At 53.4% G+C, this 27,348-nt stretch overlaps 7 protein-coding genes across 7 annotated transcripts; 5 read left to right on the top strand and 2 right to left on the bottom strand.

The window, feature by feature from the left end:
• Positions 1–1,964: 1,964 nt before the first annotated feature.
• CGCS363_v008915 (E3 ubiquitin-protein ligase RNF216) lies at positions 1,965–5,096 on the top strand (the record flags this gene model as incomplete). Its single annotated transcript, XM_036640764.1, has 4 exons — positions 1,965–2,785; positions 2,890–3,337; positions 3,393–3,822; positions 3,874–5,096. 4 exons carry the CDS (start codon positions 1,965–1,967, stop codon positions 5,094–5,096), a joined length of 2,922 nt encoding a protein of 973 aa, XP_036493907.1.
• A 405-nt stretch (positions 5,097–5,501) lies between these two features.
• CGCS363_v008916 (uncharacterized protein) lies at positions 5,502–5,993 on the bottom strand (the record flags this gene model as incomplete). The annotated part of the gene is made up of 2 exons (XM_036640765.1): positions 5,502–5,778; positions 5,878–5,993. The coding sequence occupies 2 exons, from the start codon at positions 5,991–5,993 to the stop codon at positions 5,502–5,504; spliced, it is 393 nt and encodes a 130-aa protein (XP_036493908.1).
• Positions 5,994–8,385: 2,392 nt separating this feature from the next.
• gef2 (Rho guanine nucleotide exchange factor gef2) lies at positions 8,386–13,033 on the top strand (the record flags this gene model as incomplete). Its single annotated transcript, XM_036640766.1, has 2 exons — positions 8,386–10,648; positions 10,701–13,033. The coding sequence occupies 2 exons, from the start codon at positions 8,386–8,388 to the stop codon at positions 13,031–13,033; spliced, it is 4,596 nt and encodes a 1,531-aa protein (XP_036493909.1).
• Positions 13,034–14,047: 1,014 nt separating this feature from the next.
• On the top strand, positions 14,048–15,476 carry CGCS363_v008918 (uncharacterized protein; the record flags this gene model as incomplete). Its single annotated transcript, XM_036640767.1, has 3 exons — positions 14,048–14,504; positions 14,560–14,624; positions 14,676–15,476. The coding sequence occupies 3 exons, from the start codon at positions 14,048–14,050 to the stop codon at positions 15,474–15,476; spliced, it is 1,323 nt and encodes a 440-aa protein (XP_036494259.1).
• A 1,417-nt stretch (positions 15,477–16,893) lies between these two features.
• kap114 (Importin subunit beta-5) lies at positions 16,894–20,223 on the top strand (the record flags this gene model as incomplete). The annotated part of the gene is made up of 4 exons (XM_036640768.1): positions 16,894–17,231; positions 17,374–19,611; positions 19,658–19,782; positions 19,832–20,223. 4 exons carry the CDS (start codon positions 16,894–16,896, stop codon positions 20,221–20,223), a joined length of 3,093 nt encoding a protein of 1,030 aa, XP_036494756.1.
• Positions 20,224–21,803: 1,580 nt separating this feature from the next.
• CASKIN1 (Caskin-1) lies at positions 21,804–22,637 on the top strand (the record flags this gene model as incomplete). The annotated part of the gene is made up of 2 exons (XM_036640769.1): positions 21,804–22,343; positions 22,404–22,637. The coding sequence occupies 2 exons, from the start codon at positions 21,804–21,806 to the stop codon at positions 22,635–22,637; spliced, it is 774 nt and encodes a 257-aa protein (XP_036494359.1).
• A 4,043-nt stretch (positions 22,638–26,680) lies between these two features.
• On the bottom strand, positions 26,681–27,052 carry CGCS363_v008921 (uncharacterized protein; the record flags this gene model as incomplete). Its single annotated transcript, XM_036640770.1, has 1 exon — positions 26,681–27,052. One exon carries the CDS (start codon positions 27,050–27,052, stop codon positions 26,681–26,683), a length of 372 nt encoding a protein of 123 aa, XP_036494358.1.
• Positions 27,053–27,348: the final 296 nt, after the last annotated feature.

Consider the following 27,348-nt stretch of genomic DNA (forward strand, 5'->3'; position numbering starts at 1 on the left):
ACCATTCGAAGTTCCCATGCCCAGTTTGGCTGGGTGTCCATAGAACGAGACATGTCATTCGTTGTCGCCAATAGAAAGCCGCCGCTCCCGATATGATTATGCTGAAATGTGTTGGCTTGCGGGGGCAGCAGTGGGTTTGGTTTACGACGTCGAGAGTGCCCATACAGATTTGTGGCAGGTGACCATTTGAGACATGAAGATGACATACCAGGGTGGTGCCACGCCCTTGCTGCGCTGTGAATCGCCTAACCCGGATACTTGGTTGACTATGTCGTTGCGGATTCATCAACTGTAGCTTAAGCTGGGAGAGATGTTAAAGCTGTCAAAAGCTGGGCAGGAAGCGCCTTCTGTCATGCCATCATGTCGAAATGATTCCCGTGATTTGGAAGCCTACTGCGGAAGGTTATCGTCGATTCAATACATGTAGAATTGGATCTAGATAGTATCGATGTTAGTCAGATATCCATTCGACGATCATGGGTGTCAAAGGCAACAGGCCTCTCCAATCGAAGCCTCCTCCGCACCACCCTGTCCAGTTGCAGCGTGTTCGGTCGCCCAGGGCCCTCCCCTGCAAAGACCCATGGATAGGCGGCACTAGGGCGTCCAGGGTGCTCAGAGCGTTCGCGTTCCCAAATTCCCGGGGCACATTCGACGATCCACCAGCCCATCTAACCCTTTTTTTCTTTTCTTTTTTTTTTTTGGTATTCTTCCAACATCACCTCATATTCCCGCCCGCGATCCGGATGCGCATTTCGGCCGTTGCGCATCTGCGATTTAAATAAACAATAAGAAACGGGGTCGCCAGATGTAACCTGACATCTCTGGTAATCGACGAGCCAGCTGCAGATCGAACGAAGCATCGAGGCCGCGTGCATCTCCAGGAACGGGCCGGTACTTTATTTTGTTTCTAGGAGACCAGGAGACGGAGTCGGAGCCTTGCGGTTCTCACCTTAAGGTAGGTAGGGAGAGGCTGAAAGAGGGGACTACAATCGGGGCGCCGGACTGTGAATCATTATTCCTGCCGTAATTCTTGCCTAGTACTCGGCAGCAGGTTATTTTCCAAGACACATACCTACTTCCCAAGGTCGATTTTCGTTTGTCGGGCCCAAAGTCCTTCCTTCCACCCGCGCTTTCTAAAGTCTTCATCGCAAAGGGAACACCGGCGCACTCCTCATTCAACTTCACTCGCGATCGCCTTGAGTTGCCTTGCGCTGCCCTGGGACCTCAACGACTTGGACTCGCCTGAGGAAGCCACAACCGTCCCGCAAAGTTGCCTTGGCTCACCTTTTTGTCTCTGCGGCTGCCTCCGTTCGTTCTCTGTTTGTTCCTTCACGACCTCGCCTTTGATACTGGGTATACTTCTTCTTCGCAACAACGAGTTGACCGCCGTCATTCCATCGACATCCATTCACTTGAGCCGCCGTTGATATTTCTCTCCGTTCGTTTGACCACCTCAGTCGTCTCACCAGCGCGACCTTCGACCTGCCACATCCATCTCGAGACCGACCTCGCCTCTGGCTTTTCTCCCAACCTCCATCACCGCCAAGATATCAGTCTCTCTATCGCCTGCCTTTTCGACGACTTCCTCGTCCAGGTAAGTTGATAACTTTTGTTTTCTTCAATATCACCGTCATTTTCTCCCTGGCGTGAACATCCCACTTTCGCCTTCGTCCGGGTCCGAACCTTCTTGCTCGGCCATGGCGTCGATGGCGCTGTCATACATCCACCTTACAAATATTGGAAAGGCGCAAAGGGTTGAAAATCGCACCTTTGTCATGCGCCTCAACGCAGAAGTATCTTTCCCATCAACCCCTCCCGAATATTGTTTCTTGCGGCCGTCTCCACGCCACCAGCGACATCCCCTCTACTCATAAACACCCCTTCGACATCCCTGTTCGTTTGCTACGTGTGTGAGCCCTTCTTCAGCTCCAATACCTCAGAAGTTGTATCTCATTATTACCACCATGGGACTGGGATCAAGCCGGCCTATGAAGGGCGAGGCAGACGCTGACCGTCCACAGAGCAAAGACCTCGAGCCAAATTTGCGGCGACAGTCCAACCGGCACGAACGACCACGATCCCAGATTCAGCCTCAACCGGTGTCTCCGCGTCCCGCTTCTCCGGATCGGTCGTCCGCCGTTGAATCTCTTCCACCCCCAGATCACCCGCCTCCCCCATTACAGCCACCACCGGTTCCTCCAGGCCGCGTAGAGAAGAACGGCTTCTTTGGTCGGGTTGCGCATCTGCGCTCTTATGTCGCCGATATCGAGTCTGCTCGCACCCTTCGTCGTTCGCCTGCCCTTCGACGCACTCACCGTGTTGCCAGACCTGCTGAACCGCGCCCTCAGCCCCCGAATCTAGCTCAGAGGCCAGTGCTCGCTGAGCCAACAATCAGTGAACATCCTCCCCCTGGACAGGACGAGCTTTCGGCCGTACCAGAAGCCAATGGTCCCGTAACAGCGAATCAACCAAAGCCTCGCAGTTATCGACAGATGGCAGACATCGAGGCCAACATCAAGAGCGACTGCGCAGCTCGGATCTTTGCCGTGTTCCCGGATATCTGCCCCGAGTACTTCGAGAAGACAGCCACGGAGCTTCTTTACGATGTCGACAAAATCATCGAGGAGATTCTAGGCGCTTCCTCATATCCCAAGAAAGCCCGTTCAAAAAGTCTCAAGCGCAAACGCGAGTCTCCGGCAGAAAAGGATGAGGTCTCCAAGGTACGGCAACTTTACGACTTCGCCAATCGTCCTCCGGAGAGAGCACAAATCTACATTAGTATCTCGTAAGTTTTTATGTGACCCCCTTTGAGACCCAATCCGATGCACCCAATATCATGGCACTCAAACTGGTCGACGTAGGAAGATCCGGTGCTAATGACCGATGCAGGAAGAAAGTGCTCTCCCAAGACTTCCCGCGGGCTACTATCAAGAGTATCACGAAACTACTAGCAGAGCACAATAATTGTCTGATGCAGACATATCTCGCTTTGGATGAGATTACCCGCGACTGGAAATCAGGCAAAACCAAAGCGCGCTTCGAGTTCAAGAAAACCAGAACACCACCTAATCCGGAGCTTGAGCCGGCGAATTTGGATGGGACTATTCGCGACTCAACAACTCCTGACAGGACAAGAGCTCTCGAGGAACTACGGGCTGCTCGGCAGGTATGCGAAGCAGAACAGTCCAGGCGGAACTCAGCAAGGGCCAAAGTTCTCGAGGAAGAAAATAACTTCAAGCAAGCCCAGGAAGAAGGAACTGTTGCTGAATGTGGCTGCTGCTTCGACGAACAACCGCTGAACCGCATGGTTCACTGCGACAACCCGGACGCTGAGCACGTGAGTGGACACCATACACTTCTTGTGGAAGCTTGCAGACCTGACTTTGCATTAGTATTTCTGCTTCGCTTGCGCGCGAAAGTGCGCTGAGACAGCGATTGGACTCGCGAGATTTCAACTCAACTGTATGTCAATGGACGGCTGCAGCCATGATTTCTCTCATTCTCAGCGGGCGATGTTCCTCGACGACAAGCTGCAAGCAGCGCTTGATCGCATAGAATTTGAAGCAGCTCTACAAGCCCAAGGCTTCGAGAATCTTTCAGCATGTCCGTTCTGTCCATACGCCGCCGACTGCCCTCCAGTCGAGGAGGACAAAGAGTTCAGGTGTGCCAACCCTGAATGCGAGATCGTCAGCTGCCGCCTGTGTAAAGAAGAGACACATGTTCCCCGGACATGTGAGGAGGCCGCAGCCGAAAACGGAATATCGGAACGTCGCAAAATCGAGGAGGCCATGTCTGAAGCCTTAATCCGCAAATGCAACAAATGTAGGTTTCCCAAGAGACGTAGCCGCGAGCGCTGATTGCTGATTTATGCAGGCGGCACTCCTTTTATTAAAGAGGAAGGCTGTAACAAAATGACTTGCACCAGGCCAGGATGCAGAAATGTGCAGTGCTATGTTTGCTCTAAATCTTGCGCATACGATCACTTTGACGACGCTGCCAGAGGGGGAAAGAAGGGAAACTGCCCCCTCTTCGAACAGACCGAGGTTCGCCACGAGAAAGAAGTTCGGCAGGCCGAGGAGGAAGCCCGCCAGAAGGTCTTAGCTGCCAAGCCCAAGTTGAACGAAGGGCTTCTCAAATTCAACATGTCTGAGCATGTCACGAAGGGGGAGAAGAAAACCCGAAGTATGGCACACATTGAACGAGGTCCGCAAGTAGTCCAGCGTCGGCACGCAGGTGTCGACCCGGTCGGAGAAGCTATGAGACTGCATCTGGATCCAGACGCACTAGCTGCTGAGCAAAGACTCCAGGCTGTAATTGCCGGTGAGCAGGCCGCCTGGAACAATCAGCTAGGTCTTCATCAAGCCATCGCGCAAAACCAATTGCAGGCTCAGCCTGCTGAGCAGCCCAAGCCGGTTCGCCTGGCCAGACCAGCCCAGCCGGCCCAGCCGGCAATACAACAAGCGATGGCTCTACAACACGGAGCAAATGCGCTGCCTGGAACTCAGAATATTGCGGCTGGTGGTCCACAAGTTGTGGCGCCTTACAATCCTGTGGTTCCTAGGTATCCGTCAAAGTTGCCTTTGCCGATTCAGCAACCGCTTTTCCCAGAGCCGATTCCCCCAGCAGCGTATCAGTTCCAGGCTGGTAACAATGGTAATCAGTCTGCCCAGCAGAGACAGCCACTCGCGCAACACCATGTGGTTCGGCCACAACGTGACGGACACAATGCTGGAAGGCAGATACCAAACGCAGCGGCCAGAGCCGCTCCGCAGGCGGTGAATGGTATTTTCGGGGTTCCTGATGCCGTCGCCAACAACAACTGGAATCAACTGAATATGCAGCCATTTGGCGGGGGATTCGATCCATTCGAACTCGATATTGGCTTCGAATTGGGACTCATGGCTCAGCAACCCGCCAATATTGACCACTCCTATCCGATGTCACTGTTCGGTGCCGAGGCAAACAACCCTCCTGTGCCAGGTGGCATGAACTTTGGCAACAATGCTTATGGGAATCCGGTGAACTATGTGGTTCAGCAACCAAGGGATGCGTCCGAGCTCGGGAGAACTAGAGATAACCCCCTGGAGCTCGACTAGGTCCCTTGGTGCCGTACGTTCTGAGACTGGTATACGGATTTGCTCATCTCGTTCATATAAGAAGGTTGATGGGGCTGAGGCGAAGATCATCAGACGAAACCATCTGATGTCTTTCCTTGGAAGGAAGCAGATGGCTCGCTATTGCGCACTCTTGGAGGTTTGGTCTCATACTTTGAGCTGAGGAGCGAGAGCATTCAAGCATGGCGTTGGCAACTTGATCCTTTGGACTTGCATTGTTGATACAGTTGCCTTGAAGGCGTTTTGGAAGGGCGTTTGGGGGTATCTTGTTTACGAGTATAATCAAATAGTCCTCGACGAGAAGACAGCCGATTTGGTATTAATACAGCGCTTTAATAAGTAACATATCTGCTGCGTATGTGAAGTACGATGGTGATGCATACGGAGCTATCGCCCTCTTCCAAACTTTTCATGCCATTTGCCCTTGCTACCAGTGTTTTTGAGGTTAGAGATGGGTTGAGGCTCCGTCTGGGCGACAAGCTCGATGGTTTCGTGGATGGTGGCAATGGCGGCGAGACCGGAGGTGGGGATATCTTCGGTGGATGGCGCGGAGGAATGGGGCTTGAGGAGGATGAGGGAGTTTGACGTATTTTTCTGGAGCAGCTTGTACGTCTTGTCTGGAGTTTTCAGGAGGGCGTTTGTGTCTGTCGACTTGAGCGTGATGCTGTGCCGTAGATGAGCTTGACGTCCGTGATGCGGCTCAGCGGCGCGGGTGATGGGCGGAGGGGAGACGGGGATGGGGAGAGGCTGAATGATGACTTACACCGGAGCGTCGTCGGCAGCGAGCAGGGCCTCGAGCTCGGGGGGCAGTTCCATGAGCTTGTAGCCACGGCCGTCCGGGGCATGGGTTAGTGGAATGCCGGGGTCCTGGCTAGCCATGTTTTTTTTGTTGGTTGTTTGTCTCGCTCTGAGACTTGACTGCTGCTTTTTTTTTTCGGGGTTCGTTTGGGTTTGGTTTAGCGGGTGTGGGTGATTTACACGTGTTGGTTTGACTCAAGATCTGGTGTCTATCCGCATCTCTCTGTCTTTCAGTGAGGGGGATACACGTGTTGCGCGGTGGGAATGCTGGGTGGATTTGTGGTGTGGATTTTTGGGTGGGATGTCTGTGTGACGGTCGGTGGTTGCTGGTTACCGTGGTGGTCGGGAATTTTTTTTTTTTTTTTTTTTTTTCCTTTCCTGGTGCTGCCTTTTCCCCTCCAGCGCTGTGCTCCGTTTGAAGTCGAATCAGATTTCGTCTAATTGGGTGCGGGGAAAAGTCTGGATTTGGGGACAGGGAACAGACCTGAAGGCGGGCAGGGATTGTGGGACGAGATTGGGGATCAGAGATTGGATGCGGCGGGAAGCTCCTCCCATTCTCCCAAGCAGGAGGGGATCGCAGCGGTGCACGGGCCAGGTGAGCTTTTTTTAGGGCCGAGTTCCTTGTTTAAGGCTGCGCGGCTGTTGCTGGTTGAGAGCGGGTCACGTTTCTGGTCTTTCGGGTCTTTCTTGTTGTTTACGTTTGGCATCATTGGGTGTTTGAATGTTTGGATTGCCTTGAGTGAATGAATACATCGTGGGATTCCATTCTGGTGTGGTTTAAGATTGGGGCATCGGTGAAGTGAGAGGATGTTTCATGGTGTGACGGCTGGCCATCGATTGGTCTGGACCGACCGAACCTGCGCTGCGGTGGTGGTGGTGTTGCTTCCTGCAGCTGCATCCCATTTGCACCAACACCACTCAGAGCAGCCGCTGGTGAAAATTCTCCTCTACCCAGGCTCCCTACCTAGGCGACGGCATAGTACAGCATACCCCCGTCAATAGGTTTATCGCGGCTCGCACAGTCGGGCAGTCATTTTTGTCTAATTTTTCAGTGGATTGGCCATTTTCGAGTCGCGTGTCCGCTTGTTGTCTCTCGCATGCGCAGTAATAGCTACTGGTGAGAAACGAGCGAAAGTCGGAAACAACACAGACAACAGGGGAGGAAGAAAAAAAGGTCTGGGCCGCAATCAGTGAGGCGTTAATCGGGTCGCTTATTTCTCCCAGCCCCCCCCCGGTACACTACCTGGCCGTCCCAATTGCCCTGTTTGTACTCTTTGTCGTCATTCTTTTCCCACTTTCCCCATCGCCATCTCTTTTGGCTCGGACTTGTCGTTGCATGGGAGAGTCGGTGAAGAGGAGCAAAGGGAGGGCAGTATCCGTACTAAGATAGGTACCTGGGAGGAAGCGAAAAAGAATAAGGCGTTGTTTCCTGTTTCACTGCATGGCATATCTCGGTCAACAAAGAAACATCAACAACAGAAAGGAAGACGTGAGCAGGGTTTGCCTGTCATTGTGGTACCTTGCTCTCTGGACCCTTCACTTTAACATTGCATCTGGGCTTGGACTTTGCAGTTGCAGCAACGCAACCACCAAAAGCTCTCAGTAAACAAACAACAACACGCCCCACGGACCAACCACCTCTCAATCTGCAGACTGACCACTGCACTCGAACTGACACCTCTGGCACGGCGACAGACGACAGCCCGCAGACAGGCTACCCAGCGACTATCGTTGCGATAGATAGGCACGCCACCTCAGGCTAGAGCGGGCTAAGGAACTGAGCAGACTGCGACCGTAGCTGAGGTCGTGGTGGTTGTCGCCCAGAAAAGTCTCCACCATCACCCGGCTTCCTCCACCCACAGCACCACCGTCACAACACACACAGAGGTGAGGTGGGCAGCAGCAGCACCGCACCGCACCGCACCGCACCGCACCTGCGACCCGACGACCTTCAACTCGACTCGATTCGACCCCGGCCAAGCTCAACGCCAGCCAACTCACACCGACACAACATCATCTTTCTCCGGGCAGTTTCGAGTCTTGCTTCTTGCTGACCTTGACGCGCTAACCAGACTGGCACTCGCCGCCTCTTCATCACACTCTTTTTGTCCCTAATTACTTTTTTTTCCTTGTCTCTTGAGGTCTACTCTACTCTACGATTTGCTGGTGCTGTCCCGTCTCGCTTGTCGCATCGCGATCTTATCGCTGCCGCTGTCGCCGCTCTCGCCCCCGGCTGCGACTCATCCCGACCGCCACTCGCTCTAGCGACGACAATTGCGCCCGACGCGATCGACACCTGCATACGCATAGTCACACTCGTTCAACGTCTTTGCTCTCTCCCTTTTGTGTGATTTGTACGCCCGCCCCGTCAGCAATGACCCTGGCCCATTGACGAGACCACGCGACCGACCGATCGACCGAACGACCGACTGCCCATCGCCAACAGCAGCAGCAGCAGCAGCAGCCCCCGACAATGGTTCGTGTCACGGAAGAGCTGGCTCTGTCCGCCGAGCACCTCACCCTCTACCACGCTGCCGACCCCCTCCTCGGCCACCTGCCCGTCCTCATCTTCCACGGCCACTCCACCACCGCAAACTACACCCTCAACAGCTCCCGCGTCCAGATCCACGTCTACAGCCCCGCCGGCTTCCAATCCTTCCCGCGCCTGACTATCCAGCCCAACTCCCCCTTCTACGCCGTCGTCAACCACCTCCCCCGAGAATGGCAGGGCGACGAGATCTACCGAGGCCTCGCCTTCGGTCTGTACAAATACTTCCAGGAGCTGCCCGAGGTCGTCAAGAATCACCTCAAAAACACATACCCGACCACGAGGGGGCGCCGGCCAGGAAGTGGGCCCGCCTTGTTTGGAGAGCAACATGCCGCCGACCTGGCCAAGAACATGATCAAGAGTGAGAACACGGTCGAGGTGCTCGAGACCCTGCAGACGGCCCTCCAGACCCAGCACCTTAGCAATGTCGATATCGATTTTGTACTGCCGCCCGGTTCCATTGTGCCGCTACAACCGGAGGACTTGGAGGAGGTGCCCGAGGACGAGGACGACATTCTTGACCCCACGCTGCGACAGTATGGAGGGTACTCGTCGCTGGTGAAGCTTCTTGGAGAGCCTGTCTTCTTGCCGACATCGAGGTTACGGAGAGCGCCGTCGAAGCCGACTTCGCTGAATCGCAGCAAGTCGTTCTCCAAGGACCAAAAGGTGGAGCTGAGGATGAAGCTTGGAGAGCTGGTGGACACCGAGGAGAGATACGTCCTGAAGCTGAATGAGTTGGTCAAGCACATTGCCGACGAGTTCAGACAGTCAGCGAGACAACGCGATGCAAGCAGCCTGAGCCCATCCGAAGATGAGCTCGAGAAACTATTTCCCGTATCAGCAGATAAGATTCTGCAGGTCAACTCCGCCTTCATGCAGGAGCTGCGCAAGATCATGGACGACACTGAGGATGAGGCTCTGAAGGACATGGAGACGACCACAGTTGCGCTTACGGGATCCAGATTGGGATCTCCCTCAAAAGCAAAGGACCCCAGCGGCGCATTGGCGATTGCGAGAATATTTCTCGAGTGGTTCCCCAAGTTTACAGATTGCTACCAGGACTACATCCGGGCAAGTCAGCATTTCCCCACTCTGCTCAACTCATTCCTCGATGAGCAGTCGAGCTTCCGACAACGGGTCATCCAGAAGGGCGAGCAAACGGTCCGCTCCATACTCATCGAGCCTGTGCAGCGTCTCCCTCGATACAGCTTGCTCATTGACCAGATCGTCCAGTGTCTCCCAATGACACATCCTGCGCTCCAGCCGATGCTCAAGGCACGAGACATCATCACGAACATTTGCTCAATGGACGACCCTGTACCCGAGAAGCCACACGTAACGGGTCGCCTAAGAAATCTAGTTGAGAGTTGGCCTTTGGATCTTGAGCCGGTGGGAAGATTGGTGCTTGCGGCAGACTTTGTTGAGCTCCCCGCACCCTACCGGCTACTTGACCCACCCCAAATGTCGGAGCGTGCTGGCATCTTTCTCCTGTTTTCAGATTGTCTCGTCATCTTGAAGAAGCTGGGCCCGAAGCCGATGTGTGGACGAGACCTCCTTCGTGAGATTGACAAACCGTCGGCCGCCGGGCTCTTAATGTCCATGACCAATGCTGCAGGTGGTCAGGCATCATACGAACTCGCCTTCACCGGCTGGCACAGCCTTTCCGACGTACGCTTCAGCGAATCCGCAGATGGCACGCTCATTTGGATGACCTCGACACAAGAAATGAAGGGAGCGCATGCTGGAGAATGGGTTACTGGCACCGCTGTCACGTCACGGTGCTTCTTGCTGGAGGAAAGCTTTGAGGCGAAGGGATCGAAATGGACAGAGGATATCGTCAAAGCGCGAGTCGAAGGTCGATTTTCGGAAAAGGAGCGCGAAGACCCAAGCTGGTCTCTTCGATCTTTTAGGCTGCCAGACAACAATCTCGGAGTTTTCGCCGCCGTTTTCCAGGAGGGCGCAGATCAGTTGATCGAAGGACGCAGAGAGCCGGCGCCGATCCGCATCGTCATCGACCACGAGAAGGGTACCAAAGGAGCACCCATCGGCCATTACGGCGTGGAAATTACGGTCAACGTTAGAAGCGGTGACCTGAAGAAGGTGAACATGCAGACTGCTGGCTTGAACGGCAGACAATTTGCCGACGATGTGGCGTTGGACGACTTTTTGCCAACGCTCACACGACGAGGTAGGTCTTCTTTATGCTCTGGGAATGGAATTTTCATTGACCTTGTTTCCAGTTATACAACTACTCAGCTTGCAGTTCAACGCATCAAATCTCCGCTTGGCGCCTGCCCTGGTTTCATACTACACTAAAATCCTCAAGGGACTGCCTCTGATGACCAGAGCGGAGAAGACCAGATCTTTCCTTGCCTCATCACCTGTCAAAGGATTATTCTCAAGCATTTGGGGCGGCTCTACGAACACCGAGGCACACAGCCCGCCCAAGCACAACCGCACACCCGTTGCGAATCTTTTCCCGCCGCCGCCCGTGTCTCGTGCAAATAGCGATCAAGGGTCCGTATTTGGCTCGGCCAGGGGCAAGGATGGCATCAAGATGGCAGGCGACGATCGTCCTGAAAACCCGCTGGTGCGGCTAGAGCAGACATTTACGGGATATGTTGCCAGCCTGCAAAATCGCAAGGGTAGCATCGTCGGACGCATGTTGCTGAATCGATCCGTCGCGGATGAGCTTTCTGTCAACGATCTCTACAACCGTCTGATTGAAAGCCCCTTCGACCTCGACGCCTCATCAGAGCTGGGAGCGGACGTCATATTTGTGGCCTTTGAGAAGTTCATTCGCATCGCTTGGTGCGAACAAATGGGTCCCATCATGACGAAGCAGGCTCTGGATACGTTGCTGGAGCGCATGAACCGACAGGTGCCTGGCAACTTTGCTGACTTTGTCAACTTCATGTTCAAGGATATGGCACCCCAGAACCAGCGAGCTTTCACGGCTCTCATCAAGCTCCTTGCCGATTTGCTCGACGGTTGCGGTAACGACGGCGACCGGGGCATTTTGACCGTTTCTTTTGCAGAGCTTTTGGTTCATGATGGCACGGCGCAAAACTACATCAACCTTCTGGATCGCCTGGTGGAGGATTGCGACAGGATCTTTGATGAACCCGGCGGTATCCATCTCACCGTTCAGCAAGCCTTCGAGTCTATGAACTCTCGAAGCGGAAAGTCACATACAGGCTCGCTCACCTCAAACACATCTTCGATCCGCCGCAAATTTGGCTTCGACACCCTTCTGCGACAAAACAGCAAGAACGATTCAGAGCGGCCATCCGTTTGGCGGACTCTTAGTAAACATGGCCGTCACCCTGCGTCTGCCGACGCAGCCTCGAGTTCTAGTCTGTCCAAGATGACGTCTGCACGCGCAAGGTCCATCGACTCTGGCACTGGCACGCAGCCTGGTCCCAATAAACTTCGGCGGCCCGGCTCTCGCGATAGACCGCCAATAGCTGGCGCCTTCGATGAAGACCCTCGACCACCCAGCTCCCAGCGACTCGATATGCGCCTAGAAACGATTGGCGAGCCGGAAGTTGAGACGCCTCCCACCAAGTCATCCAAGAAGAAGCGCCGCAGCTCGCTCTCTGATCTCAGGAGTTTGATGGAAGCAGCGACGATTGTCGACCCACAAGAGAAAATAGAGGAGGCGTTGATGCCGCTACGCATCAACAAGCAGACTTCAGAGAAGTTCAACTCAACACCAAGGATACCGTCGCCTTCAAGGATACCAATAAGCCCAACGTCCTCGAGTCTCCGGTCTCCTCGCATGATCTCGCCACGTCTGAAGGAAAACCCCGCGTCACCAGATCCACTCCAGATCCTCCACACTCCCCGCACTCCGCACACCCCTGGAGTTCTCGACCGCGAGAACACGCCAAGCCGCACGCCTAAGGGGCACGGAAGAGGCCTTTCAACGTCGAATATTCCCACACTTAGGCCTGCGCGTCCGACAACAGGCAGCCACTCGAGCGATGCCATCCCGCGACCATCCACCAGCCCCGGGAAGCCACCAGGAACCGGGAAGCTTCGTCTTCAGTCACCACAAAAGCTACGGGAGCGGTTGCAGACGGAGAAGAAGGCCGTTGAAGATGTCGATGCATCGCTCAAGTCGGAGCTCTCAAAGATTGCCGAGGAAATGTCACGGGTCAACTCGGGTCTCGGCGGGCGCACCGATACGTTGGAACTGCGCAAGCTGACGGACTCAGTCAAGACTCTCGAAGAGCGAATCCCGAACATGATGACCGAGCTCACCGAGCGGCAAACGTCCATACAACGCGATATGGAGAGCACGCTCAAGGCGTCGGAGACCAAAGTCAAGAGTATCGACCAGCTCTACAGAGAGGCGACGGCGGAGAACGAGCTCATGTACGAAAAGTTCAACAGTGAGCTCGGCAAGATTGTCAAGGCGCTGAAGGGCAAGGGCCGCGAGGACAAGGAGGATCTCCTCCGGAGCCTGCGTGAGCACAGCGAGGAGACGGCGCGGGTCAAGAAGGAGAACGCGCGGCTGAAGCGGGAGATTGTCAGCCTTCGGACTCTGATGAAGGGAGCTGACGCCTAGTAAACTTGGAGAAAAAAACGGTGTGGGATTAAAGCCAGGCCAAAATCTGTCGGTATGCTGTTGTGGCGTTTTTTTCGGGGAATATGCTTTGCGAGCGAGTCCAGGGCTTGGGGGTGTACTACTAACTACTTTTTTGCAACTACTACCATGGTTTGATTTCCTGGCTTGTCTCTTTCGTTTCGCACGACCTGGCAGCTTCACCTTGGGTCGGGACTCGGGAGGAGAATTGGGTCCTTTTTTTCTTCGGTCGGGCCTGGGCAGGCAGGTGGGCAGTAAGCAGGCCCGACACTGACATGGACGGGATTGGAATTGGGCTGGCTTGGTTGACTTGGATGAACGGGATGTGGGTGGATAGATGGATGGCGGGGTCTTGTATGGATTGATGGATAGATATGCTGACGGATAGCATGTGGAATGTGTATACTGTGGATGAATTGAGATGTGAGTTTAATGATGGGCTGTGACCCATGTGATTTGCTGTGCTGTTTGGTGTGTCCTGCCTTGCTCGTGGTTTTCGGGTGAAGGCACTTTATTTCTCTGCTGAGAAGAGCGACTACTTTTCTTTTGTGAGCTTGTTCATGGGCTACCGCAGTTGCCGCTTTCGTGCTGTCGCTCCTTCACCTTCCTTCCTTTTTTTTTTTTTTTTTTTTTTTTTTTTTTTTTTTTATAATTCTCCCCTCTTTTCTGGTGCGGTGATGGGGCTTCCACGATTGCCATCTCTGTTGTCGTCTTTTTCTCTTCTCCGTCTTCATCTCCGTCGTTGTCCCTGGGTACCGTCGTCCTTCATCATCGCGCAAACACAGAGACTCAGGCACATCGAAGCCACCGTTTGATTGGCTTTCTTATACAGGGCCCCCTAGTGCGGACCTTGCTAGGTACCCTGCTCTTAGGTACCCACAGTATGGACTTTTGGACCTACCGCCGTACCTTCTCTTCTCCTCGACCTTCACAGTATTGACTTCCTTCACCCTGAAAAAAATTAAAGACTTTCAGAAACGCCACCCAACACTCACGATGAATACCAACTCGGCGTCTGTCATCAGTGAGGATGAAATCAAGGATCTTGTGGCCAGATTTGAGGCCAAACTCCGAAATAGCGATCCAGAAACCCGTGTCACACCCCGAGAACTTGCGGCCTACAAGCGCAACTTCGCTGCCCGAATTGTACGCAGAATGAGAGGTCAAGATTATCTCGACGACGCCAAAGCGAACTTGGAGGAACGTCTAGACACGATGAGAGCTATTCACAACACCATCAACACCCACGAGGACTTCATCCCCATGTACAAGTCCGACAAACGCACCCTACGATCTGCGCGTTTGTGGGCGTCGATGTTGACGATGGACTTCGACCTCTTGCTTGAGTTCAAAGACAAACTGAGTATTGGAGGCAGACGCGAGAAGCGAGATGTGCTCTACTCGCTTCTGCAGTCTGTGGGTGGCGATGGACTAAAGTACCTGGGTTGGTGGTGTAAGTTATCCGACATCGTCGTTCACGCGCATCCCGTATGACTGACAAGTTGCAGCTCATGAAACCCCATTGCCATACGAAGAGGAAACCTGGGCTGGAAACCCCACGCAGAGAGACTTGGTGCGTAGCCTTCGCGATTCTGGCGTTGTCAGCTTGCTAACATGGTTGAAGGCTCTCAAGCGCGACGGCTTCAGATGCGTTCTGACCCTCAAGCAGATCTACCAAGTTTGTCGCATTGTCCCTGCCTGGAGCCTCTCCCGGCGACTCGAAATCCAGTACAAGGTTCTGGGACCCCTTCGAGCCATCTTGGGCGACGACTTTCACGGCAAACTGTGCGCTTTGCTGGAACCTGGCGCACATGATCTCCTTGACGCGCCTGCCAACATGATCACGATGAGCCCTTCCTTGTGCAAGATGTGGAACGAAGGCAAATTCGGTCTTGAACCCCTACGCTACGTGGACAAATGGGTCGCGATGAAGCCGGGCGAAGAAACCAACTTGGGAAGAGCCGCAGGCAGCAGCAAGGACACCAAGGAGTCGAAGGAGACGAAGGACACCGAGGACACCAAGGACACCGAGGACACCAAGGATACCAAGGATACCAAGGACGCCAGGCACGCGGGCAAAATGAAGCAAATCTACGGACTGGAAACTGGCTTCTATTGGTTGAAGAAAACCAACCTGGGAGGTATCAATGACAGCCCTGACGCAACAGACGCCGACCCTCGCGAAATGTGGGAAGCGCAAGATCACGATGAGGAGTTCTTCGCCGATAATGGCACCGCTCTTGACGATGGCCAGATTGTTACTATCTGGGCCGAAGACAAAAGTCTACTTCCCAATTGTGACCTACTCGCTATCCAGTGGCTAGCTTCCCGTCTTCATAGACTTTGGGGAGGCGCTGATCTCCATCTATACGCCCCTCAAGAGGAGCAGGACGATGACGCAGATGGACGGCGACAAATGGATTGAGGACGACGGTGGCGAGAGACGACGGTGACGAAAGACGACGGTGGTGAAGGAAGACGGTGACGAAGGACGAAGGCAACGAGAGACGATGGTAACGAGAGACGACGATACCCAATAGATAGCAAAATCAATAGGCACGACGCAAGTCCAAATGAAAAGTATTAGAAAAAAACATGGGATTCTGTCTTGATCCGAAAATCACAGGCTAGGACACACGCAGCGCAGAGAATGCACCAAATACAGAGGAAACGTAGCCGCGCAGATGCAGGAGGAAACCAGGCGATCTCGTTAGATATTTGGGTGGTCGTGCTCAGCGGATATTATCTGTGGCTTGCGGCTAACATCAAGTGATGGGCATGCTAATAACAGATAGAGTCGGACATTAATAGACGGTGAAGAGGCGGAACACATGCTAGCTCCATGTCTCTGGTCGTTGCATCTTTTTTTTCCCCCCCTTGAAAGTGCAATGGGAGCAAGGGAGCTACCAGCTAGCTACACAAACACAGACACACCACCACACCGCCAGGGCCCCAACGGACGACCCCGCGCTACCCTTATGAAGAAAAGGAGGGTTTGCTCCAACCGCGTTGCGGCCCGTGCCCGTCGGTGCCTGCTTTGGTGGTGCTGACCTAAGGCGGAGTAGTGTACCCAAGTGAGGGGCTACTCCTTCCACTTGCACTGGATTGGGGACCTGATTCACAGAGGTGATGTAGTAGTGGGAGGCAGGCGGTGCACCTGCCACCTGAAAAATTGCCGGCCGACCCCTCCTCTCCAGTCGTGGACTCGTGGTGTCCCCTCCTTGTTGCGCGCGCTGTCCATAGTAAACAAGTGGAAACAAGCCAACTTTGCTGGCCTGTGAGAGAGTTGGTTGTGGCACCTCGTTAACTCCACCTGCGCGTCTAAACGGTTAACCACCCCGCCAAAAAAGACGATTGCCCGAGAGAAACATCACCAGAGACGACGGCACCACGCACACACACAACCTTTGCCCATAAACATACTACTAACGCATACGCACACTCATCCGCACCACGCATACCCAACCCACTTTCTACCCGACCGCTTCCTTCGTTAGGTTGAGGCACCCACGTAGTCCTGTCCATCCTGCCCAGGTGGTTCCGGGCCGACTTTCCTTGCGCACTATCCGTGGACCTGTGCCGGTGCAAGGTAGTTAATTGGTTTCGTTTCGTTTTGTTTCTTGGGTTGCTCTCTCCTCCTGCGGCAACACCCACCAACACGATAGACACCACACCACCACCACACCGAGTGGCGCATAAGGGCACCCCAACAAGCGGGACGCATACCGATTCGGGTCGAGAGCAAACACGCGACCGACCGGACACATATCCCAGACCTTCACACATCGACACGACAGATAGCCCGCGTGAGTGTCGTCTTCCGACAGAACACCCAGCCCACCATGGAGGACCAGCTGGTTTCGCTGCTGGCGAACACCCAGAGCTCCGATCAGGGTCCCCGCCAGCAGGCCGAGATAGAGCTCAAGCATGCGCGCGCGAACCCGGCTTTCCCTACCTCCCTGGCCAACATCGCCAACCACGCCTCCATCGACACCGCCATCCGCCAGGCCGCCCTCAGCACCCTCCGCCTCTTCATCGAGAGGAACTGGAGCCCCGAAGACAGAGACGCCTCCGAGCCCCTCGTCGACATCTCCGACGCCGCGCGCGACCAGCTGCGCAACACCCTGCTGGAGATTGCCCTGAGCAATGAGGACAAGAGACTCGTCAAGATTGCGGCAAGGTATGGCTGTTGCGGTATCTACAAAGAGTCACAGTCCCTCTGCGCGGCGGTCTCGTCATGAAATTGCGCGCGCGGAAACATAGCACCACACACAAACGCACAAACAAAAGGCACAAGTCACTGACATTGTTCCACCGTCTAGCTATGCTATTGGCAAGATCGCGTCAGCCGACTTTCCCGAACGATGGCCTCAACTCCTGCCCACCGTCCTGGGCGTCATCCCCACGAGCACCGACGTCCAGCTCCACGGCGCCCTCCGCGTTCTTGGCGACATTATTGATGAGAGCCTAAGCGAGGACCAATTCTTCACCATGGCCCGTGATATTGTCAAGGCCGTCACCGAGGTTGCCCTGAACGAGGGCCGGAAACCCAACCTCCGCGCTCTCGCCATCTCTGTCTTCCGCTCGTGTTTCGACCTCATGGATATCGTCAAGGAGGACCACATGAAGGAGGTCAAGTCCTTTGCCGAGGAGGCCCTCAAGGAATGGTATCCCTTCTTCGCCCAGGTCCTCAAGACCCGTCTGCCCGAAGCCCCGGCCGAGCTCGCTAGCGGCCAGCCCGAAAGCTGGAACCACATAATTGCCATGAAGCTGCAGGTTGTCAAGACCCTTCTCAAGGTCAAGTCTGTCTTCCCTCACCTATTGCTGCCGCACAGCACCAGTCTGTTCACAGCCGTGTGGGAGGAGCTCTCTCTGCTGCAGAAGCCCCACGAGGACCTCTATATTGGACACGAGGCCCAGGGTCGTCTCGAGGACTCCGACAGCCTGCCATACACCCTCGATTTCTTGATCTTGGAGGAGCTTGACTTCCTCAACCAGTGCTTCCGCGCGCCTCCGGTCCAGGCCGAGCTCGAGGCTCAGTTGGCCGCCCACCCATCTGCGCAAGAGACCCCCTGGATGGTCGAGGTCATGAAGATGGTTGTCGGATACTCTCGCATCAGCCGTGAAGAGGAGGAGCTATGGGATATCGACTGTTCCCTGTACCTGGCCGAGGAGACCTCCGTCACTGCTAACTATACGGCCCGTACGGCGTCCGGTGACCTTCTCATCAAGCTTGGCGAGTGGTACAGCGAGAAGGCAGTGGAGGGACTCTTCGGTTACACAAAGACTCTGTTCCCTGGCGATGGTTCCCAGTGGAGGAGTCAAGAAGCTTCTCTGTACCTGTTCAACATGCTGATGAGCGACTTCCAAGATATGGAGAAGCCCATTCCGGATGCTGTTTCAGAGGCGTATCTTGGCCTGGTTGACTTCGCCGTGAACCAATCCGAGCAGCCCCTGCTGAGAGCTCGTGGTTATCTCGTTGGAGGCACCCTTGCCCGCGGATTCGCGACGCCCCCTGCCCTCCTCGACCGCATCATCCAATGCATCACTTCTGAGGAGTCCGAGGTCGTCCAGGTTGCGTGTATCAAGGCTGTGGAGGGTTTCGTCAGATCTGGCAGAGTGGGCGGAGACCGTCAAGTCCCCATTATCAACGCCATTGCTCAGTACATGCAGAACAAGGACCCTGAAGAGATGGAGGATGCGGACGAGCTGCTCGTCACCCTTGCCGAGTCTCTGCGCTCCGCGATCAACATCGACACTCGCATCGCTCTGTCTCAAGACGTCCCCTCCGTTGACCTCCTCTTCATGGTCGCGAAGCTTGGCGCCTCCAATTTCCAGGCCACCATGCTTATCTGCGAAGCCTTTGAGGAGATTGTCCGCACTCTCTCTGACACCACCTCATACACCGCCCTGTGCGCGAAGATTCTCCCCACGTTGACGGCGGCTTTTAACACAGCCAACGTAACTCAGGATGATCCTCTCGTGACCGTTGCCACTGAGCTGCTTACTGCGCTCGTTGAGCACGGCTCTGAGCCCCTCCCCGCCGGCTTTGTAGCCGCCACTCTCCCCAAACTTAACCGCCTCCTGATGGAGTCCAACGAGGGAGAGGTCCTCCGTCCTGGTGCCGAGTCTGTCAAGTACCTTCTCATGCACGATCACCACCAAGTGTTTGGCTGGCACGATGAGAGCGGCCGCTCCGGTCTGGAGGTCTGCCTTCACATCATCGACCGTCTGCTTGGACCTTCCATCGAGGACAACTCCGCTTCCGAGGTCGGAGGTCTCGCGGCAGAGCTCGTCGAGAAGGCCGGACAGGAGCGTCTTGGTCCCTTCCTGCCTCAGCTTCTCCAGGCTGTCGCCACGAGACTGGCTTCCGCCGAGGCTGCTCCCTTCATCCAGTCCCTGATCCTCGTCTTTGCGCGTTTGTCTCTCGTTGGCGCCCACGACGTTGTCGAGTTCCTCAGCCAGATTCAGATTCACGGCAACACTGGCCTCCAGGTTGTACTGAGCAAATGGCTTGAGAACTCTGTCAGCTTCGCCGGCTACGATGAGATTCGCCAAAAGTAAGTTGACTGAGACTTCTCTGATGTGCAAAACTGACTTGAGTAGCGTTATCGCATTGTCGAAGCTTTACTCTCTTAATGATCCCCGTCTTGCCCAGACTATGGTTAAGGGCGACATGATTATCAACCAGAGTGACGGTAGAATTATGACGCGCTCGCGCGCCAAGGCCAGTAAGTACTGCAGAACCGCGACGCTTAACCAGAGGTGCTGACGTTCAAGACCCGGACCAATACACCGTCATCCCTGCCTCCCTCAAGATCCTTAAGGTCCTCATTGAGGAACTTCTCTCCGCATCAGGCGCCAACGCTGCTGCCAACGCCGCTGCCGTCGCCGCTGCGGCCGAGTTTGCTGACGAAGAGAACGACGACGACGGTTGGGAGGACGAGCCCGAGACACTCGACCTTAGTCTGGGCGGTGTTAAGAACGACCTCATGTCCTACATTGAGGGCTCAGGCGCCCGCCAGCGCGACGACGAAACGCAAGCCTACCTCACCGAGTTCTTCATGCGCGCCGCTCGGGAAAACGTGGCCAACTTTCAGGAGTGGTACGGCATGCTGACCGAGGAGGAGCGTGGCAAACTCAACGAACTCGCCAATGCCGCCGGTCAGTAGGAAGACACTGCGGATGGGTGGAGTGGTGAGAACAGGTCGGCGTTGCCGTCGATGGTGAATCCGCTTCAGCCGCAGTTGCCATTGGCTGGCGCTAGAATGCGGAATCTGCGTAAACAGCACTGTTAATGCGTCTCGTATGCACGCCTCCTGTCTGTGGCCGAAAAGCTGAGGCACTCGGGACTAGGGGGTCCTTTTTTGGAGAAGCAGTATAGGGGTTATATATAGTTCCCCGTTTATGGCTTCCAAATTGGCGACGAGGCGTTAGTAGTCGTAGTAGTAGTAGTTGTAGGGGACGGGGAGCAAACTGATAAAAAGGGGCGATGCATTTGGGACGACGCAACGAAACGGAATGGAATTGTAGATAGATCACACACACACACACACACACACACAACACCCCCCTTTTAGAAGAACTGCAGCGGCTGTCTGGCTCCCCACCTGGGTTTAGACCAATGATGACATGGTCATATCCCGTTGGTGGACGCCGCGGCTTTGGCGGCGTGCGAACGAATGATGGCTCACCCTCGAACCTTTGGTTTTTGTCTGATGAGGCGTCAATAATGTTAGATTAAATTTACGTTGCGAATGACATCGTTGATGTGGTAAGCTGAGTGCTTTGATATCCGTGGAGGGTGGACAGTAGAGTTGGTGTCGATGGCCAGATGATGTACGTTGCTTTGCTACCTCAACATGCAATCAGTTGCAAGTTCTCATGCTCGGCCTCTGAGGCCGCATCATCCGCGGCCGTCATGTCTGGTTGACTATTCCTTACGTTTATTCAGGTTTGCTTCGTATGTTCAAGGCTCTGTGTCAAACGCCCACGGCATGGAGACCACGAAATAGCGAGGCTCGAGACATCGTGGTGGGTTTTCTTTCTCTGCCTTTCTGTCGAAACTGACGCGGACATGTTGATCATTGCTGGTTACATCAACTATGGCGGAAGGCCAACTTTTAATACTTTCTTCACCTCCGCCAGCAGAAAGAAGTTAACAGATGCTTCGTGGTTATGCCTTTCTGACGAAAACTTCATATATCCCATCAAAATGACCAGTATAGTATTCAACGAATTCGAAGACATCGCCAAAGCATTCGAAAACGACGTAACGTAGATGGGAGGTAGAGAGATCTTCACAATGAGGCATCCGTGAAGTTGTGAACAGATTGTTTCCGATCGTCAGCTGTCAAGTTTCCCGGGACACCCATTGCAACAGAGACGTTTCTGATAAGCATAAGTGAAGGCTTCCTGGTGACATGGTGACAGATTGTTCGTTTTCATCTTTGAACCGGGTCGTTCTGTGACTATTTGGCGGTATAGTCACCGCCGGAGTTGCACCCTGGTCAGTCAGTCTGTTGCTGGTCCACATCGAGGTCGCAACACGTCTTATGTATGTGGAGATATCCGGTTGGTGCCTGGAGCCAACACTTCCAACCCTGACACTGTCATTGTCTGTTGCTTGGCACTTTAGGCAGAAACCTCGGTGTTGTGAAATTACTTAAGTTGTGTTAATAAGAGGTCCCCCCATGGGCATCGTGCAAGTCCGCAGACCAATTTCTCGACACTTTCTCCAAATAATATCACGATGGCATCGGAAGACGAGATGCAAGAAGACGCCACGTATCTAGCCGGCCGAGCCGCGTTTTACGACGCTTGTGAAGCCGGCAATCTGGAGGGTCCAAAGATATTGCTTACCGAGCGGCCAAACCTCAACATCAGCGCTCTGCACGAGTACACTTGGACTGATTGGAAAACTCCTCTGCAAGCTGCCGTCAGCGCGGGCCACCTTGACATTGTCGGCTTTCTCCTCGCTCTCCGGGTCGATTTGGAAACGAGATGTTTGCAGCAAATGGAATCATACACCGCCCTCCACTACGCTGCGGTGAGATCTTCGCCGGACATGGTGCGCCTCTTGCTCGATGCCGGGGCCGACGCGCATGCGAAATTTCGCAATTACCAAGACTGGGATGCGCCTGCCTTGCTTCTCCCTCTAGAGTCTGTCTACCCCCGCTACGGCATTGGTAAAGTCAGGCAGGAGCATTACGACACAATCACAATCTTCCTCGAGCTCGGGCACGACATTAATACCCCCGGTGACAGTGATGTTCCTGGACAGGGCGCTCTGGTAACAAGTCGATAATTAGCTCACTGGAGAAATTAAACTTGGCTGATTGACTCTTCTTAGATCGAGCGCGCTGTCGAGTGCAACAGTCGAGATTTGGTCAAGTGGCTTGTGGACCGCGGCGCGACCACAACAAACCGCCTGGTGGGTTCGTCCAAGGTATACAGCTGGCCGAATGAATCTCTATATAAGCGCGTAGCAGAGGCGAGGGGCTTAACGGGCGAGGACTGCGGGGGCGATCGCACTTTCAGGTACCTGGTTGAGGAGTTGGGATTGCGGGAAGAGGGAGAAGAGTAATCCCTGTATCTGCTAGAGTAATAGGGCAAGACTGCTTAATCTGGGCCAATCTCAGGGATTATTTTATGGTATTCAAGACCGCCACCTTGAGACAAGCAGCTGGGTGCGGCGTTGGCACCTGAATAAGGACCAAGTGCAATCAGAAGATGGTTGAGACGGTTTTCAAAGCTCTCACATGGCGCAAATCTTCGCAAATCCCAAGAAAGCCAGGCTAAGCGCCAATAATCCTAGTCTTTAACTTCAATCATGGTATAAAATACGTCCGTCGCTTGTGGACTGGAAATGTTGCATGAAGCACGGCGAATGGTTTTCTCTGTTGATGATCTACTCACCAGGGTTGAAACAACGAAACCTCAGAACATCGTGCATTTTCTAAAATATGATGTTTACTTTGTCCAACTGCATCCTTTCCATGTAAGCCATGGCACATACGCATACCTCACTACATACGCCGTATACGGCAAGGAACGCGGATACCCAAGGAAGATGGCGATACAGAACCAGTAAACGTTTCTAGCACTTTAACTTTCATGCTTTTCGGCAGTATGTTGCGTTTCAGGGTTGCGTGACGTGATTTTCCTTCTGACCACATACGGAACCTGCAATGGAATCGCTAATGCCTTCAGGTGAAAACGAGACTTGTGCATGCTTATTTAAAAAGTAGAATGCCTATATCTGAGATTGGAGTATTCCTGACTCACCCGGTCATCCGTCAGTATAAATTGCCTCAAGATCTCCAAACACGGCTTTGGTCCAGTTGAATGATTCCAATATCGTGTTCTCTTGGTCTCTCCCCAGTTGGCCCAAACCAATGCCAAGACCTGAGGGAGGTGCCTGTGGCATTTGGTCTTCGATCACACTTAGTAGCGGCTCTGACGTCTCTCTTTTTTGCACTCATTCACTTGGGAATACACAAGAAAGAGGGTTATTTTAACCAAAGGCCTAAGAATGCGTCATACTACGGGAGCATGAGCAGTATCTCATCAGCTCTAAAGTAGAAGAAGTTATTTTCTTTCACTCCTCCCTGTAAACTTCCACAGTCAGCGCGCAAGGTTTTACAAGTGTTGGCACGATGTATGACTGACACGGGGTGAGACAGACACTTCTACGATGTTTTGGCACGATCAACGTCCCCAGTTGTAGTAACCACAGAATGGACAACCTTATATAAACGAGAGACATGTATGTATGTGTGCTTCTCTCAAATCGTCAGGTCTTCCCACTCTCCCTTCAAAAACCAAGGCAATTTTGACCCCGACTCATTTGTTAGGTCTGGCTAGGTTTAGTTCCAACTATGTCCCATCGCGGAGATGAGATGGCATATAATTGAGTGGAGGACGGATCTGGTCATTTCCATCGTCTATGCAGTATTCATACATGTATGTTGTGAGGAATTAAATCAGCTGATAGGTCTGAGCCGGCACACATCCTCACAACTTAGTACCCGCAACAAGAAGCTTTGCAAACACCTCAAGTTTGAATCCGTTCTAATTCAATCTTAAATAGCGCCGCTGCTTTGCAGTTGAATACAGACGTAGGGAATACCTTTTTAATCAAATACCTCATCATTGGCACAGCACATTGAGACTACGAGCAGATGACGCAGCTTAGGGATATTATCCTATAAATCGCATGACCCTTGTTCTATAGCTTGCCTGGCCGAAAAAATTCGAGATTTTCAAAGAGACATCTATTTATTACTATCCTACACTGTTATCCCTCTGATGGAAAGAGGGCACTGAATACTCAAGGCAGGAATACAGGCCGTGCTGGTGTGAGAGGGTCCTACGGCAGTGACTAACCCCAGCTTCTGGCGGCGCAGACCTCGCTCAAGACATGCATAATTCCCTAGACAAGCCATTGAACTTGGGATCATTCAAAACATTCTTTGATCTTGATTTTTACTCCTTCCTTAGACCATTGAGGTCGTCCCAATCACCCGTACCTTCGCAACTTGGCAGAGGTCGTTGGCATGGCGCACGGGCCTGCGCCACCCCCACATCCCCTCTTGCGCCACATCTCACTCTCACTCACCCGACGCGGTCAAAAATCTCAATTCAACACGAAAACCAATTGCACAAAAACATCAACACAACATCAACAAAAACAAAAGGGATTGCGAGGTCAAACTCGCGTGATGCTGACAAGAGTGGGATTCGAACCCACGCCAATTACTTGACTAGCACCTGAAGCTAGCGCCTTAGACCGCTCGGCCATCTTGCCTTGTTGTTGAGAAAATGGCTCAAATTTTGCGTTATGAAGCGTGTGCGTGGGGCTGGGGCGGGGTTGGGTCAGTCGGGGCTTGCCAGTGGGTGATCAAGGTGCGTGATTGGCTGGCTCATTTGGCTTGAAATCGGGCGCCAAGTTGGCAGTTTCGTCGCTTGTGCATGAGCTTGAGAGATTGAGTCAAGAGTGTGAGTCAAAAGTGGTTTATCAGCGTAAGTCTGGAAACACCTTCAACTCTCAAAGGCTTCAGCAGACCCACAACTGACGTACCGGAGCAGACTCCGCTGTAAAGCTTTTCTCTCCGAGCGGACGCTTTATTCAGCCAAACGACTGATGTCATTAAACACGCATGCAACGATCCATCTTGTCGTAGCGTTTCTATTGTTTTCTTCTTCAACATCCTTGCCCTATTGTCATTTAGAATTACTATCCGCCTGGCTAGCCACAAGTCTCGGCCCGAACAGCCAAACTCTTTTGGTATGAGACCTGGTATCAACCACGTGGGAATCGGCCAAAACCCAGCATCGCCGAATCGCGTTACTTGTCAGCCACTTGAAGAATAGGAATTTTGAGATCTTACTCCCTTGATTGATGTCTTAATTGAAACCCACTCGCTCTCATTTGCAATTGGCCAAGTGAGATGTGACAAGTCTCATAATCGTCATCCGGGCTTCCGATATCCAACCGTTAGTGATCTTTCACTGATTCATCCTCGACCGCTGAAGCTCGTATCATTCCGATTGAAGCCGCCCCATCAGACCTGTCCCGTTGGAGCTAGCCAGGGGTATTCTCTCAGCCCCTTGGCATTTGTTTAACATACCGAGAACGTACCTGCATCAATACCGCGAGTGAATTTCAACAATGGCCTGAGAGGCATCCCTTGACTGTTTCGAAATAATTCATGCAGCCGAATTGTCCCTGGTCTGGTTAAGGCCCGATTGAATATGTATGTACGCGGATTTGAGATGCGACCTCAATTGAACACACACTTTGGAACGTTGCTCGATTTCAAAGTCAAGTCTGACTCAAATACAACGCCATTGCAAAGGGAGTTAGATGATACGCAAATTGAAGAAAGTCTGTAGAGCTGCCAGTGTCAACACGTTTTGCGCATTCCCAAGCATCCACAGCATCATTTCGAAGGCGAAAGTCCTGTCTTGAGGCATCCTGAGAGACTTAAATTAGTGGCGCGCGGTTTCAGTAGAGCTTGAGCACAAATACCAAGACATCACAAACCGTTGGCATGCTGCGATGTAAGATCTACATTGGCAAAGAATTTTCATTGAATCAGCGGTTATAGTCGACACCACATGCGATTCCTTTCGCCTCCCCCACCAACATATATGGAAGATTCCGCAGCGTTGTAATGCAGTCTACTGACATTGGCTTGTCCCATGTTGGCTGAGCCTACTTCCCTTCTCCAAACGACGGCCTCATTGCACGATGGGCAACTGTCTATCTTACTCCGACTTTTCGTCCTCGCCGAACGTGTGGAGCGGATGTGGAGCGGTCGTAGATGGACTCGCGAATCTGGATCTCCTGGCCACCTCGTCGTCCAACACGCCAGCCTCTTGCCAGACGACGTGTGCGAACAACAACCGGCGATTTTCTCTCGTAATCGACAGCTTCTGCTACTGCTCGAAACTAAATTCGCCCGATCCCGTCTTTGTCAATCCCCCGCCACCAAGAAATTCCCCAAACCAGGACCCCTGCACTCGACCTTGCCCAGGCACGCAGACATACTGGGATGGCTATTGCATCCTGACCGCAACGGCATCATGCGGAGGAATTGTTAGCGGCACAACGCTCTTCTCAGTCTACGGGCCTTCTTCAATATCAACGTATACTCTGTCAACGACTTCGACGAGCTCGGTCATATCTACAACCTCGCCTAGCTCATCAAGCTCCTCGGTTCCGACGTCGACAAGCTCTTCTGTCCCTTCAAGTACCACAGTGTCCCCGACAAGTAGCAGCACAATGACCTCGACAATTACATCTTCTACATCGGAGATTTCGTCATCAACATCTGTGAGTTTGATGAGTACTACGATCGTTAGTTCGGATTCCACAAGCACTGGGTTAGCAAGCACATTCACAGCATCATCAACATCCGCGATCACGAGCATCTCCACGTCTTCAAACTCTGGCCCGGCAATATCGATGAGTACTTCAAGCAGCGTAAATAACATCTCGAACACACTTCAGACGACCAGCCAGGATGGCACGTCAAGCTTTACTGGCATTTCAAGCTCTACTAGTACGTCGAGCTCTGCTGGCACTTCCAGTGCCTCCAACAATGCCGCGAGCAGCTTTTCGAGCAGCACATCAAGCAGTGATCAAGGGGTTAGCAGCTTGGATACCATCACCGGCAGTTCACCCGCAACCAGCTTGAGCGGCATCCCTGCTACGACCAACAGCCCGGTTTTTAGTTCAGTGACTGGTCCACGCTTCACCAACACCACCTCCAGCACGAGCGGCACGACTT

The sequence above is a fragment of the Colletotrichum siamense genome (assembly GCF_013390195.1).
Source record: "Colletotrichum siamense strain Cg363 chromosome Unknown KSG_Cg363_contig05, whole genome shotgun sequence".
Taxonomy (NCBI): Eukaryota; Fungi; Ascomycota; class Sordariomycetes; order Glomerellales; family Glomerellaceae; genus Colletotrichum; species Colletotrichum siamense.